Below are 16,204 nucleotides of genomic sequence, written 5' to 3' on the forward strand. Positions count from 1 at the left end.
CTTTACCTGTGTTCTCTCTTCTCTTTAAAACACTTCCAGTAAAACTGTTTCCTTCTCCCTCTCTGTTACTCTACCCTGTCAACTCTACTGTACTGCTGTCCATGAACTCTCCTGTATTCCTTTACTATTCTCTTCTTTCTGTACTGTCTTTCTCTCCCCTAAGTACTTTGGCTTTCCTCTCTTTTCTCATGAGAGTTGAGCATATCCTATTTTGTCAAATCTTTCTCTGATTTGTCACCTTTTTTGCCACCCAGCTGTATATCAATTTCAAACATGGGAGCTTCTTTGTACATACTCTCCAACCTTCATCATTTGGGTCTGAAGTGACTATTAAGGGCTTGCCTGTATTCCAATCAGAGTGATTGTATATGTGTTGTTAGGCAGAACCACACTCTAAGTAGAAACATGTTCAAATATCCCAACATAATTTTTCTTTCACTGAGTCTATATCTTTGAGTCTTATGTTGATTAGTTTTGAGTGTTGGAACTCTCTTGCATTCTTGATATCAGCTCAGCTCTCCTTCCATTCACCTATAATTTAGTGACAATATCTGTGTTTGTATATATTCTGGCAAATGCTCTGTAATTTCCTTTGCATATATTTGTGTCTGCTTAACTGCTTAGGGTGTAGAGGTAAACCAACTTTGTATGGTGTCTCTCTAGTCTTCCTCTTCTTTGTGTTTTATTCAATACTCTCCTTTTCCCATTATTATAAGGTTTGCCTAATGAAATGAGAATTCCATGCTAATGTGTCCGGTCCTCAGACACTGTTAGAGGAATCTCTTCCAACTCCAACTTGTCCTTGATGTGTGTCCCACTTTTGTAATGTAGGAGGTTGATATTTTTTCACTTATTTCTAGGAATCATGTCTTTTTCAGTTTTAATGGATTTGTGTATAACTCTATAGAGCATTGCATAAGGTAACAGTGGTGACATTATCATACATTGCAGTGTCCCCTTTTCAGCTCTAGCTCTCACACATAGACAAACATTCTTTTAGTTTAAATAAGCTGAATAATATTTTGTTAGGACTTTAGTGTCTTCAGAGAAACAGGTCTGTTATATTGAACCATTGTATTCTCTTTGAGTGTCTATTCATTAATTTCTACATGACCTGATTAGTGTCTTTCTCTGTACTACTGTAGAATGACTCCTTTTCATGCTTGAAATCCCTCACTTACAAAATTATGTGAAAATGCCTTTGACAACCAGTGCCTCACTGCCAAATTTCTCAATGCATCTTTACTACCCCACTTATGTGCAAGTGTCTTTCCTGACTGCTGGCACTCACCCGGACACTCTATGAAAGTATCCTTCAGGCTCTATGAATTCTGTCCCAATGTTTATTGATTTTTGTCTCCACAGCGGCTAATTAAAAATGAAAAATGTGGCTCTGCAGTTAAGGGCCCTTCTTACCATATTCAGGTTCAGTTTCCTGTAACTGCCTGGGGACTTTGCTTCCTTACAGAGCTCTTTTTCCAGAATATCTGTTATGGTTGTCTGGGTGCTATAGCTTCTGCCTTTCTGAAGTCTACAGAGGCACATGTAGGCAAAGATAATGTTTCATATAAAATTAAAATAAATAATTGTTATTTAGAAATCATAAATCATCTGAGGTATTGCATATAACACAAGAAACAGTATAGGAAAGAGCATGAGAGGAAATGTGAATCCTGAGTATGTTACAGGAAAGCTGACACTTCATATGAAATTTTAACAATTAGGAATGATCCCTATGTATGATAAAAATGTTTTGTATCCATGAATCCCAGAGCTGGAGACTATTATCTTTTCATTGTAATGTGAGAAAAGCAGATTTATCATATTGATGATGTATTTAGGTATGAACTCTTATGAGGAGGCACCCTTATTGTGAAGGAATTTATAGTACAGCAAAATGCTGTTATCCAGAATCCGCTCAACCAAGAAACCTACTATAGAAGGAAAGTGAACTGTATCAGATTCCACCATTTTCTTAATGTAAAGTATAACCATGGGACCCAGATCTTAATACGCATCACTGATCACTCAGGTGTGATGTAGAAAGAACATGTTCCCACTTTAAATAGTTCACGGTCATTAAACAAGACTCATTCATTAGTAAATTAAATTGGATTATATGTTAAGTGTTCAGATATGGCTGAGATTTGAAGAGCATTTGTTGTTCTTGCACAGGACCAGGATTGGGTTTTTAGCACCACACCATGTTCCATAACCACCTATACTTCCAGTTTGTGGGAATCTGACCTCCTCTTCTGATATCCATTGATACAAGGAATGCAACTAAGGCACAGACATACACAAGCAGGAAGAATATTCACAAATAAAACTAAACAAAATAAAATAACAATGAAGAAATTGGATCTCAAAATTGTGTAAATGCAGTGTAGAAGAATAGTATGACATGCTTCTGCGTATGTATGGGAAGGTCTTTGAACAAGGCCTAGGGAATTGAAGAATTTTTTATCTTCTTCACTTAAGAGTCCATGTATTAGCTAACAATGGATCTGCTTGTTGGAAGCTTGTAGACAAAGCAGGAAGAAGGCAGATCTAAGAGGATATAATCACAGGGACAAGCTTAAAAGGATTTTCTTTGTTTCTGTAAGATCCTGAACATTAATTTCTCAGTAGCTAGGTTCTCCTAAACTTCCAACATGATCAGTCTGTATTAATGTAACCTACAATGGTTTAGCAATCACATGAAGTTTTAGACAGATTTTTATGCGCTGAGTTGTAACATTCTACCTTTAAAATATGTTCAGATAAGTTTCAATTGATAAAGGATCTCACTCAAAGTTTCGCATGCTAGTAAAGCAGAGACAAGTCCATCCTGAAGGAGGAGTAAGTTAGAAAGCAACACTTTGCTTCTGAACAGTGTACATTAGAGAACGGCTATAAGTAGATATGATGACAAGTTTATCATGTTGAAGAAATATATGATATTTGCCATGTAAATGGAGCCATTGCATGATGTGTTTTTCTGCAACAAAGTATAATACATATGGGAAATACAAGCACTGTTTCTACAGGAGGAATGAAATAAGATGGATTCTAAGTATGTTCTCACACCTAGAAATACTGACAAGAGTTTTCAGACAGGCTTTAAGCATTTCAATCGCAACCTCTATGGTTACTTCAGTAGTTTTTCTACAAATCTCTTTCAACATCTGTAGTGTTTTGTTCATTAGCACTTAAAAAAGTTAAGATAATAAAGCACTATGTATTCTTTTTTTTTATTCGATATATTTTTTGTTTACATTTCAAATGATTTCCCCTTTTCTAGCCCCCCCACTCCCCGAAAGTCCCGTAAGCCCCCTTCTCTCCCCCTGACCTCCCACCCACCCCTTCCCACTTCCCCGTTCTGGTTTTGCTGAATACTGCTTCACTGAGTCTTTCCAGAACAAGGGGCCACTCTTCCTTTCTTCTTGTACCTCATTTGATGTGTAGATTATGTTTTGGGCATTCCAGTTTTCTAGGTTAATATCCACTTATTAGTGAGTGCATACCATGATTCACCTTTTGAGTCTGGGTTACCTCACTTAGTATGATGATCTTTAGCTCCATCCATTTGCCTAAGAATTTCATGCATTCATTGTTTCTAATGGCTGAATAGTACTCCATTGTGTAGATATACCACATTTTTTGCATCCATTCTTCTGTTGAGGGATACCTGGGTTCTTTCCAGTTTCTGACTATTATAAATAGGGCTGCTATGAATATAGTGGAGCATATATCCTTATTACATGCTGGGGAATCCTTTGGGTAAACAGGCATCAAGTTTTACATACTGCAAATGTATGACAGCATTATGTTTTTCCCTACATCACCAATTCCTGTTTTATAGAAATTCCTGTTGTCCGTAAATTTTCTATCACATGAATTAAAAATTATCCTCATTTTTTCATACATATTATTAATTGTTAGAATATTTACAGAGAAACATTTGGATAGATTACTTGCGTTATCTGGTTTCTTTGCTATTTCAGATATTACAAAGTTCCAAGAATTTATTTTAATCTGTGCTGTCTAAATTCCCTCCTGCTTGCATTTTCAGGTGAGTGCCTTTGCACATGAAGTGCCCCAGAGTGCTTGGACAGTTACTGCATTTTCTCTCCCATCCTTTGTTATTCAAGTTTTCATTATATTCTTGTATTTTGTGTATGTTCTGAGGCAGGTTTTAGATGGGTATCCATAATGTCATATATTCATCATGCCATGTTCCATGGTAAATGACAGCATGGGTTTCCATAATTCCATTTCCTTCTTCTTTTAGAGACTTGCTTTTCCCCCTCACTGCTTGTTTGTCACTTACCACTCTGTAAATTGTCAGTTTCTCCTTACAAATCATGTTTGTGTCACTTAGGTGAAAGCAGTAAGAATTTATATGCATATCCAGTATTTCCACATATTGCAGTATTTCAATTATAAATTCAATTTAGGGCCTTTTATCTTTAGAGTGACTTTTGACCAGGTTCCAGTTCCATGTCTGTATTTTATTTGTAGGCTGACCTGAAACCAAGTAAAACCAGTAATGTTTCTGTTACCTACTTGTCACTACTACGCTGGTAGATTTACATTGTCAGACAGGCTGGTATTACAGCACACATGTCAGCATGTAGGGAGAACCATTTAATGACTCCTTACACCCATCAAGCTACAGAGTCCTTTTTAGCACTTTGTATGATAAACTAGCATATCCAAGATCCTTGTAGACACTGAGTGGTATTCTGACTTCTCAGATTATTCTTTAGATATGTATAAAACAAAATGATATTTTCTTGTATTTTTCTATAGCGTATTAAGTATATTATCAGATTGAGTTATACTCTTGGGATATTTGAGCTCTTGAGTTGTAAGATTATGTTTCTTGTAATTTGAGAGAACTTGCCTTCCACTTATTATTTGAACACTGAAAATATTCTAAGTCTTCCTTTCTCTTTGTAAGCACTGCTGCACTGTGATAAGTTAGTGTGGAAGCTTTGCACATCTTTGTCTTCTGAGTAGAGTCTCTTCGGTTTATGTAATGATAGGTTTGGGATGTTGGCTATTATCTTCATTAGACTCAGTAATTTTCCTTCTGTTGTCACATTCTTCAGAGATTTCACAGTGATGGACTGTGATATTTTACACTAGGCTTTCATAGATATATTGAAATGGTTTTGTGTCTTCTTTCACTGACTATACATAAGTTGTGCCTTGACTTGTATGATTTGTACTTGTTGAAATAATTTTGAACCTCTAGCATGAAATCAAGTTGACTTTACTTTCTGCATCTTAAGCTGTGACAGTGTGGCTTCAAGGTTCTCACTGTATTTATATTCATTACTGACAGGGAACCTGAGATCTTCCTGGAACAATGCCAAGATGCAGCTATGCATATTCAAGAAGAGGTTCCAACAGTGATAGTATTATAGCAGATTTAATACAATGAGTAAATCATCCCAAGAGCATACTCTGAAATGGTTCATTTTATCCCTGTATGTATGTATGTACACACACACACACACACACACACACACACACACACATATACATATATATATTTATGACTTTCACAAAGGATGTCAAAGACCAACCATCATTAAACACATATTTCTTAAGGTCTTGGGAACTGACACACCTCTCCTGTTATCAGTCTGTATGTGGGTCTGAAACATTAGATGCATCAAGTTATGAGTTCCTGGAACTGTAATAAAAGTTTACCACACCATTGGAAAAGGTGAGAAAAACTGGATTAAAATTATAGCAGAATTAAATATTATTTAAAGACATTTCTGACTTTAATTATAATATTCCACATATTAATGCGTTCATATAGATGTCAGGAGATCAAGATCAATGGATACAATGGTGTGCATGGGAGTTAGAATAAAGGGCCATATTGAAAGAAGAAATAAGCTGGAAATATAACTGTAATCTCATGATCACTCAAAAGCCTTAGATGGTGATGATGATGAAAAGGTCTATAACTAAATCTGATGGTAATTTATTCTCCTTGAAAAGCCATGATATTTGGCAGATAGAATCTTTGTATTTCAAGACAACAGATACACATGGAAAGAAGATATACTGTATCTACCTGGTAAAATGGAGTAGAATCTCATTAAAGAGTCAGATATCATATTCTAGAATGATGGCTAATGAAATGCCATTCATTTGTAGGCATCAATCATGGTAGTCACTAGCCCTTTGTCCTTTAGTCTAGACCCAGGAAGATGAGTCCTCAGAAGTAACTCATGAGTAATAGTGCTTTACAGCAGGTATGCATGTGCTCTCTCTTTCTGTCTGGTGCAGGCTGATATTAGAAAGAGGCCTCAGATCATACTCATAGTCCTTTCCACACTACATTGTCACTCCATGATCTCAAGTCTGTAGAAACGTTGACATGATTTCTGGTATCAGTTTGCTTTTAATGTATTTTTATGTGCTTTAGCATTGTCTATAATGGGTTGTATTAATTTCATCTTTGTGCTTTTCAAACCCTGTGAAATTTCAAGAGGATTCCCAATATTTGAAACTTGGAGAAGAACAACAAAAAGAATGAGTGCTCCTTTGGTAAACACTCCACAGGTCAGTGTGCTGTCTCCATTTGTTTTAGAAATCTCTTTATCATTCAAACCATTCAAAAGTTTTATTATCTACATGTGGTAATGTTATCTAAAGGGCTTATTTTCTAAGATCTTCATTTTCTTGTGGCATAAAGAAAATTTAATGTTTAAGACTTTCACATAAATAACACCATACTATTTTCACTGAATTTTCTACTGTTAGACCATTCAAATTCCATGGACTAAAGACTGAAGGTCTCAAAGAGAATCTATTGTAAATGATTCTCAAAAACTCTTATGAATAGCTAATTTCTACATTGGATGGAGCTGTGTACTCTTATATTACTGTGGAAGGAAAGTCTCATTTGTCACAGAAGTTGCTTTTCAAAGATTGTTAGGGTTCCAGACAAAAACTTGTGATTGTGGGTATTGAAATATGTGGATACTCATGTCGCTGAGCAATGAATGAAAGAGAACAATTTGTAGAAGGATAAAACTATAAGAGCCTCACTGTCTTCAATCCTAATAGCAAATATATTAGATCACTAGAGGAACAGATGATGGCAGAAAGAGGAAAGAGTGTCTTTTTTTTTTTTTTTGCCATAACAGTGCTGTGTTTGTGAGCAGATGCAGATTGCAGTATTCCTTTCTTTTTTTTAAATTTTACAACTTTTTTGTCTTTTACTTATTTATTTTTTACACTCCAGATTTCATTCCTCTATACTCCCTATCCACCATCTGAGTGCTCCCCATTCCATTCCTTCTCCCACACTCCCTACCCCCACCCTCCACCCAACCAGACCTCTAGACTCCCTGGTGCCTCTAGTCTTTTGAAGATTAGGTTCCTCTTCTCTGATTGAACCCAGCCCCAGCCCTCCTCTTCTATATATGTGTTGGGGGCTTCATATCATCTGGTTTGTGCTGCTTGGTTCGTCCAGTGTTTGAGAAATCTCAGGGGTCCAGCTTAATTGAGACTGCTGGTCCTCCTACAGGATTGTCCTCCCACTCAGATTCTTCCAACATTTGCCTAATTTAACGAAAGTGGTCAGCAGCTTCTGTCCATTGCTTAGGTGCAAATATCTGCATCTGACTCTTTCAGCTGCTTGTTGGGTCTTCTGGAGGGCAGTCATGCTAGGTCTCTTTTTGTGAGCACTCCGTAGCCTCAGTATAAGTGTCAGACCTTGGGACATCCCCTTGAGCTGGATCCCACTTTGGGCCTGTTACTGGACCTTCTGTTTCTCAGACTCCATTTCCATCCCTGCTGTTCTTTCAGACAGGAACAAATATGGAACAAAACTCAGAGTTTTGACTGTAGGATGGCAACCTCCTCCCCCACTGGGTACCCTGTATTCCTGCTGGAGGTAGGCTATATAAGTTCCTTCTCCCTACTGTCATGCATTTCATCTAAGGTTCCTCCCTTTGAGTCCTGAGAGTCTCTCACCTCCCATGTCTCTGCATTCTGGAAGGTCCCCCCAACCTCCTATCTCCTGAGGTTGCCTGTTTCCATTCTTTATACTGGCCTTTGGAAATTGCTCTATCTCTATGAAGAATTGATTCAGAATTTTGATGGATATTGTATTGAATCTATAGATTGATTTTGGTAAGATGTCCATTTTTCCTCTATTAATCCTGTCAATCTTGAGAATGGGAGATCTTTCCATCTTCTGAAGACTTCTTTTATCTTTTCAGCGAGAGAGTAGACAGCCTTGACTAGTCCCTGATTTTAATTGGAGTGCTTCAAGTTTGTCTCCATTTAATTTGATGTTGGCTATTGGTTTGCTGAATATTGCTTTTATTATGTTTCATTATGGGCATTGAATTTCTGATATTTCCAAGATTTATAACAAGTATGGATGTTGTATTTTGTCAAAAGCTTTTTTAAGCAGCTAATGAGACAGTCATTTGGTATTTTCTTTGAGTTTGTTGATACAGTGTTTTATGTTGATGGATTTTTGTATATTGACCCATCCCCTGCATCCCTGGGATGAAGCATTCTTGATCATGATGAATGAACATTTTGATGTGGTCCTGGATTTTGTTTGGTAGTGTTGTTAAACCCATCTGGCCTGGACCTTTTTTTGTTTTTTGTTTTTTGTTTGGGAGATTGTAATGACTGCTTCTATTTGTTTTGTGATTTGGGGACTGTTTAGATGGTTTGTCTGATCCTAATTGAACTTCCTTGACCTTGGTACCTGTCTAGACAACCTATTTCAACTGAATTTTCACGTTTTGATGAATATAGTCTTTTGTTATAGGATCTCATGCTTATTTTTAAATTTACTCTATTTCTGTTGTTATGATTCCTTTTTAATTCCTTATTTTGTTAATTTAGAATCTGTCTCTTTGCCCTTTAGTTAGGCTGGCTGAGGGTTTATCCATCTTTTCAATTTTCTCAAAGGAAATCAGCTCCCCATTTTGTTGATTCTTTGTATATTTTCTGTGTTTCTACTTGGTTGACTTCATCTCTGAGTTTCATTATTTCCTCACTTATAGTCCTCTTGGGAGTGTTTGATTCTTTTTGTATTAGAGCTCTCAGATATGCTGTCAAGCTGGTAGTGTATGATCTCTCCAGTTTCTTTAAGAATGCACCGAGAGCTATGAATTTTCCTCTTAGCACTGTTGTCATTGTCACCGATAAGTTTGGGTGTGCTATTCCTTCATTTTTGTTAAATTCTAAAATGTCATTATTTTTTTTTCTATATTCTTGCCTGAGTTCATTATTATTGAGGAGAGAGTTGTTGATTTTCCATGTGTATGTGGGCTTTCTGTTGTTTTGGTTGTTATTGAAAACAATTAGTCCATGGCAATGTGACAGGATGCATAGGATTATTGCAATTTTCTCGTGCCATCTGCCCTCATTTTTTTTTTTTGTTTCTGATTATATGATTAATTTTTGGAAAACATACCATGAGACATAGGAAGGTATTTTGTTTGTTTGTTTGTTTGTTTTATTCTGAAATGGTCATTAGATGTCTGTTAAATCCATTTGTTTATAACTTCTGTTAGTTTCACTATGTCAGTTTAGTTTCTGTTTCCATGATCTGTCCATTGGTGCAAGTATGGTGTTGAAGTCTCCTACTATTATTGTGTCATGTTAAATGTGTGCCTTGATCTTTTGTAAAGTTTCTTTTACAAATGTGGGTGTCCTTGCATTTGGAACATAGATTATGAAAATTGTGAGTTCATCTTGTCAGATGTTTTTCCTTTCATGAGTATGGAATGTTATCCTTCCTCATCTTTTTGATGCATTTTGATTGAAAGTCAATTTTATTCTATATTACAGTGCCTACTCTAGCTTGTTTCTTGTGTCAGTTTGCTTGGAAAAAATTGTTTTTGAATTTTGTTTGCTTCTTTTCTTTAGAAGGAAGAATGGTTAATCTACTCTGTTTCCTCTTCCCTAAAACATATGGTGTTACATAGGGAAAACCGGAAGGGTTGTATTGATGTTTTTTATTATTATTCTGAAACTTTTAATTATATAACTGTTCATCTACATGTTTTTATGTACACATTATGCCCCTAGATCCCTGGTTCACCTCCAAACCCATGAGACTGAAGTCACAGCAAGTGCATTTGCCTCTGTCATTGTTTTCATGCCCCAGGTTTATATTTCTGATGACAATTTGTAATAGACATTATATATAACCTGTGTAGTATAATTTTGGTAAAATAAAGCAAGAATTGAAAGTCATACTTTTCTATGCAAGCTACCATTCTGATATACAAATGAGGTCATATTCCAAAGGAAAAAAATAGTGTTATATTAATAATAAAGTCAGTTCCATAAGGAATAAAGTATTCCACATTTCTGAAGTGTTACCATGGTTTTCCCTCAATTTGAAACAAGATTCAATCAAAGAAAAAGATTCTACTTCATTGAAATGCATCTTGTCTCATGCTGTTTTTTTACACATACATACATAATACATACATACATACCTTGTGAAAGACCATATGGAATGTATGAAGTTTTTATTATATGTATTTTTTGCCAGGTTTTATTAAACTCTAAATAATGTAATGCTTTCTACTAGAGGTTATTCTAATTTTTTAAAACGTTTATTTATTTATTTCATTTATGTGAATACACTGCCTCAGTCTTTAGACATACCAGAAGAGGGAATTGAATCTCCAATAAAGATGGTTGTGAGGCACTATTTGATGGCTGGGAATTGAACTCTGGACCTCTGAAAGAGCAGTCAGTGCTCTTAACAGCTGAGCCATCTCTCCAGCTGTGGATTTTTCTTTTCTTTTTATTCAATACAGGGGTTCTCTGTCTACCGCTGGCTGTTCTAGAACTAACTCTATAGACCAGGCTAGCATTGATCTCTACTGCCTCTGACTCCCAAGTGCTGGGATTAAAGATGTATACAAACACTGCCTTGTCAACCCTGTTTTTTTTTTTAATACTTAGTTGTGAATATACTTTAATAAAATAATTTGTCTAAATATTTGTTTCCATATGTCACTTGGAATGTTTACTGTATAACCTGACTTTGTAGTCCTCTTCTGTTTAAGGAAAAAACTCTGACATTTATTCCATCCATTACTTCTTTATGTCATAGTCTATCTGTTTATTGTAGAAAGTTTGTAGTCTTTAGGTATCAAAATGTTAAATTGATAATGCTACAATAGAGTCATGTGAGACCCAGCTTCACACAGGATTGAACAAGTGTCCATATTTGAGCAAGTTGAATATTGTAGATTTGAAAACATATTTTTCCTCATCATAACTTGGCCATCTGTGATGTGACACAGGTATTCTGCTTAATAACACTGCATATTTCATAAAGGTACTTTAACTGAATATAGATATCAAATGTATGTGGTATATTCTGAAAATGTTTGCTCCTTTAAGATAATCATATCATTCATTCTCAGAGGTATAAAAACAAGGAAGTCTATGACTATTTAAGTAAAGTATATTTTATTAGAGTTAACATCTTTTTTCTATAATGTATGTTGGCTTCATTTGCCTTAAGTTATTTATATGTGTTGTATATTTGTCCTGTCAGTAGTGTTCAGCAGAAATCATGGGACTTTAAAGAACTGGGATAAAAATCCATGGAGTGGTGCCATGAGGTTTTTGGGAAAATAATTTTATAACAGAGGACTTTTAAAAGATATTATACATTGCCAACAGCAAACAAAATTTCTGAATGTAGTGCTTGTCGCAAAACTTTCATTTGCTGCGAAGGTCTCAGAAAGCCACAGAAAATTCATGAATGTGAGAGCCTTAATAAATGAGAACATTATAGTAAGCCATTCTATAGACTGTCTATGAAAGAGCAGCAATTCATAAGTTCAGACACATCTCTATTAAAGTTTTAAAAAACATTTGTCCTTCCATATTTTCCCTTTTTCATCTGTATCACTAAGTATCTCCTATTCTTTCTGCCACTTTATTAACATAGGAAAACAATATTGTCCAGTAGCATTTAAGTAGTTTTCCATTACAGGGTTTGTTAACCTTCAATGATGTGTCTTTGAACTTCTCACTGGAGGAATGGGAATGTCTCAATTTTGCTCAACGGTCATTGTACATAGATGTAATGTTGGAGAATTTCAACAATCTATTGTTTTTGGGTAAGATTACACTCCTTTTTGAATTCCTGAATCTTTATTTGAATTTCCTTACATTCTGTTTATGTAAACTCTCTGAAATGTCAAGAGACCACTAGAATAAGGAAGTGGTCATTCTGGTTAGAATCACAAATTTTTCATGGGATTTCCATCTCAGTTCGGATTTCTTTTGAAGAGTATGTGTCCAGTGCTGTATTCTTTGATATCTTACCATTCCTCTTATATAACTTTAATTGGAATTTCCAATTCAAAAGTTTCCAAAAATTAATTAGAAATTTCCAATTTTAAAAAAATTAAATGTTGAGAACAAGGAATTATATTTCTATACACAAAATAATTTCAGCAAATAAAATTACTATTACTTTAACTCTTCTTTACACATGTGATGAGAGGATTTTCTATTCTGCTCCAATCTATTTGCTGTTTTATAGGGTTATTTTGCGTTTATGGTCCTCTCTTACTTTAGGGTGGGGATGTTTTCTTCTATGATTTTGGTGATCAGCTTCTGATGCCAAAGTATTTTAATGTTTATGCTCTTCCACTTGCCTCTCACCATCTAGTTATCCCTAGTGCTAGGTGGTCTGCATACATTGATCAGATATCCACTTTGTGAAAGTTCAGTACTGATCAGTCACATTATTTGTCCTAGTTTCTGCAAAGTGCTGTTTGTAAAACATTTAGGAGGGTATCATCATTTCCTCTCAGTGGATGTAGATCAGAATTGTGGTTTTTCTAAGGATCCAAGTAATCATTATGGAAAAAGAAGAAAGCTCTTTTGAGAGCGTGATTTCTTGATGTCTAATTAACTTGAAATATCAGCAAACACGCATTACTGAATATATTTTTCCTCAATACAATAATCCCTGCCATCTTTATTTGTATCTTTTCAGAAAATCATCTCATACATGGAAGACATCAGAAGGTCTTAGATCAAGACACAGAGTGCAATGTCCATGAACATGTGAATATGCAAGAGAAGTCTTATAAATGTAATGAGCTCAGCAAAATGATTAATGAATCCACCCAAAGTACACCTGATAAAACTAACCACAGAGATGCCTCACTTCAATCCTCAACCCTGAAAAGACTTAAAATTGAGAAAACCAGAGAAGTTTCCAAATATAAAGACTGTATCAAGTATTTAAATGAGTGCTCTATAAATAATCTAAATCAAGGAATACACATAGGGAAGAAAGAAAACAACAATCCAGAATTTGATAAGGGTTTTGTATCTAAACATAAACTGATGCTGAAAGCAAACAATAATGGTAAGTTTTACAAATGTAGTCAATGTGACAGATGCTTTACTCAAAGAGGTATTCTTAGAATTCATCATAGAATTCATGCAGGAGAGAAACCTTACAAATGCAGTGACTATGACAAATGCTTTACCCAAAAATGCAGTCTGCAATGTCATCAGCGAATTCATACAGGAGAGAAACCTTACAAATGCAGTGAATGTGACAAATGCTTTACTGACAAAAGTAGTCTTAGAATTCATCAGAAAATTCATACAGGTGAGAAACCTTACAAATGCAGTGAATGTGACAAATGCTTTACCCAAAAATGCAGTCTTGATAGACATCAGCGAATTCATACTGGAGAGAAACCTTACAAATGCAGTGAATGTGACAAATGCTTTACTGTCAAAAGTAGTCTTAGAATTCATCAGAAAATTCATACAGGAGAGAAACCTTACAAATGCTGTGAATGTGACAAATGCTTTACCCAAAAATGCACTCTCCGTAGACATCAGAGAATTCATACAGGAGAGAAACCTTTCAAATGCAGTGAATGTGACAAATGCTTTACCGGACAATCCTATCTTAGGATTCATCGGAGAATTCATACAGGAGAGAAACTTTACAAATGCAGTGAATGTGACAAATGCTTTACCCAAAAATTCTATCTTCAAATTCATGAGAAAATTCATACAGGAGAGAAACCTTACAAATGCAGTGAATGTGACAAATGCTTTACCCAAAAATGCACTCTCCGTAGTCATCAGAGAATTCATACAGGAGAGAAACCATACAAATGCAGTGAATGTGACAAATGCTTTACCCAAAAATGCAGTCTTGATAGTCATCAGCGAATTCATACAGGAGAGAAACCTTACAAATGCAGTGAATGTGACAAATGCTTTACTGTCAAAAATAGTCTTAGAATTCATCAGACAATTCATACAGGAGAGAAACCTTATAAATGCAGTGAATGTGACAAATGCTTTACCCAAAAATGCACTCTCCGTAGACATCAGAGAATTCATACAGGAGAGAAACCTTACAAATGCAGTGAATGTGACAAATGCTTTACCCAAAAATTCTATCTTCAGATTCATCAGAAAATTCATGCAGGAGAGAATCCTTACAAATGCAGTGAATGTGACAAATGCTTTACCCAAAAATGCAGTCTTGATAGTCATCAGCGAATTCATACTGGAGAGAAACCTTATAAATGCAGTGAATGTGACAAACGCTTTACCCAAAAATGCACTCTCCGTAGTCATCAGAGAATTCATACAGGAGAGAAACCTTACAAATGCAGTGAATGTGACAAATGCTATACTTGGCAATCCTATCTTAGGATTCATCAGAGAATTCATACAGGAGAGAAACTTTAGAAATGCAGTGAATGTGACAAATGCTTTACCGGACAATCCTATCTTAGGATTCATCAGAGAATTCATACAGGAGAGAAACTTTACAAATGCAGTGAATGTGACAAATGCTTTACCCAAAAATTCTATCTTCAAATTCATCAGAAAATTCATACAGGAGAGAAACCTTACAAATGCAGGGAATGTGATAAATGTTTTACCAGACAATCCTATCTTAGGATTCATCAGACAATTCATACAGGAGAGAAACCTTACAAATGCAGTGAATGTGCCAAATGCTTTACTACCAAAAGTAGTCTTAGAATTCATCATAGAACTCATACAGGAGAGAAACCTTACAAATGCAGTGAATGTGACAAATGCTTTACTGGCAAAAGTATGCTTAGAAGTCATCAGCGAATTCATACTGGAGAGAAACCTTACAAATGCAGTGACTGTGACAAACGCTTTACCCACAAATGGAGTCTGCAATGACATCAGCGAATTCATACAGGAGAGAAACCTTACAAATGCAGGGAATGGGAGAAATGCTTTACCCAAAAAATGCAAACTTCATACTTGTTAGAGAATAAATAAAAAAGAGAAACTCTAATTGTATTGAATGTGACAATTGCTTTATCTACAGTAGCAGTCTTAGAAATTATCAGAGAGTTCATACAAAAGAGAAATCGCAAATGCAGTGAAGCAAACAAGTGCTTTGCCCATATTCCCTGTCTTAGAAAACATCAGACAATTTTTATAGTAGTGTAAGATTAGAAATTGTAGTGAATGAGGAAATCCTTTACCAAGGATGGACATTTTAGAATTTTTCTGAAAATATGTACATGACAGAAATGTTTCAAATGCAGTGGTGGTAAAAACACTTGATTTGACTTCAGGCAATACATGTACAAGAGAAATCTCACAAATGCAATGCAATGACTGAAATTTCCTTTGACTTCCTTTCAGTTCTGAAAAGAAAAAAAAAAAAAACACCTGAATATGTATACTGAGGAAAATGTTTCTACTGTAAAAGAACAAAAAAATGTGTCAAATGTTTTATCGAGACTCTTTACCACAAGAGGTTCTATACTAGAGAAATATAAGTATGCAAAACTTGGAAAACCTTCACACCATGTTCCAATCTTAGATAATGTAACCTATTTTTACAGGGAAATACTCTGAAAATGTGACAATATAGGAAAGTTATACTTGTTCAACCTCAAATATTATAAGATAAAGACCAAGTGGGGAAGGCAGAAGAATATTTTTGGACACTTTCCTTCGATCTAAAATAAAGAGTTCAAAAGGAAACAAAATTAAGGTGTTTAATAGACCTTTTAAACTATTTAATAATAATGACAGAATTCTTTACATTTAATTCACATAAAGGATTTCTGACAAATTAAACTTCAAAGAGGATTTGATACACTGAGCCACCCAAATAGGATGTTCTTTATCCTATAGAGATGCC

At 35.2% G+C, this 16,204-nt stretch overlaps 2 protein-coding genes across 10 annotated transcripts in view; one reads left to right on the plus strand and one right to left on the minus strand.

The window, feature by feature from the left end:
• LOC127681612 (zinc finger protein 420-like) overlaps positions 1-16,204 on the minus strand; it is a 662,660-nt gene that overhangs the window by 201,992 nt on the left and 444,464 nt on the right. The gene's annotated exons all lie outside the window — the stretch shown is intronic.
• LOC127681632 (gastrula zinc finger protein XlCGF26.1-like) lies at positions 6,497-15,241 on the plus strand. Of its 2 annotated transcripts, XM_052178108.1 has the most exons (5): positions 6,497-6,570; positions 12,008-12,134; positions 13,022-13,399; positions 13,565-14,621; positions 14,957-14,969. In XM_052178108.1, exons 1-5 carry the CDS (start codon positions 6,541-6,543, stop codon positions 14,967-14,969), a joined length of 1,605 nt encoding a protein of 534 aa, XP_052034068.1. In that variant the 5' UTR covers positions 6,497-6,540. The 2 variants fall into 2 exon arrangements, with proteins under 2 accessions (XP_052034068.1, XP_052034069.1); XM_052178109.1 differs by lacking the exon at positions 14,957-14,969 and adding an exon at positions 15,069-15,241 and having other exon boundaries at positions 13,022-14,730.

This window comes from Apodemus sylvaticus, chromosome 3 (genome assembly GCF_947179515.1).
Source record: "Apodemus sylvaticus chromosome 3, mApoSyl1.1, whole genome shotgun sequence".
Lineage (NCBI taxonomy): Eukaryota > Metazoa > Chordata > Mammalia > Rodentia > Muridae > Apodemus > Apodemus sylvaticus.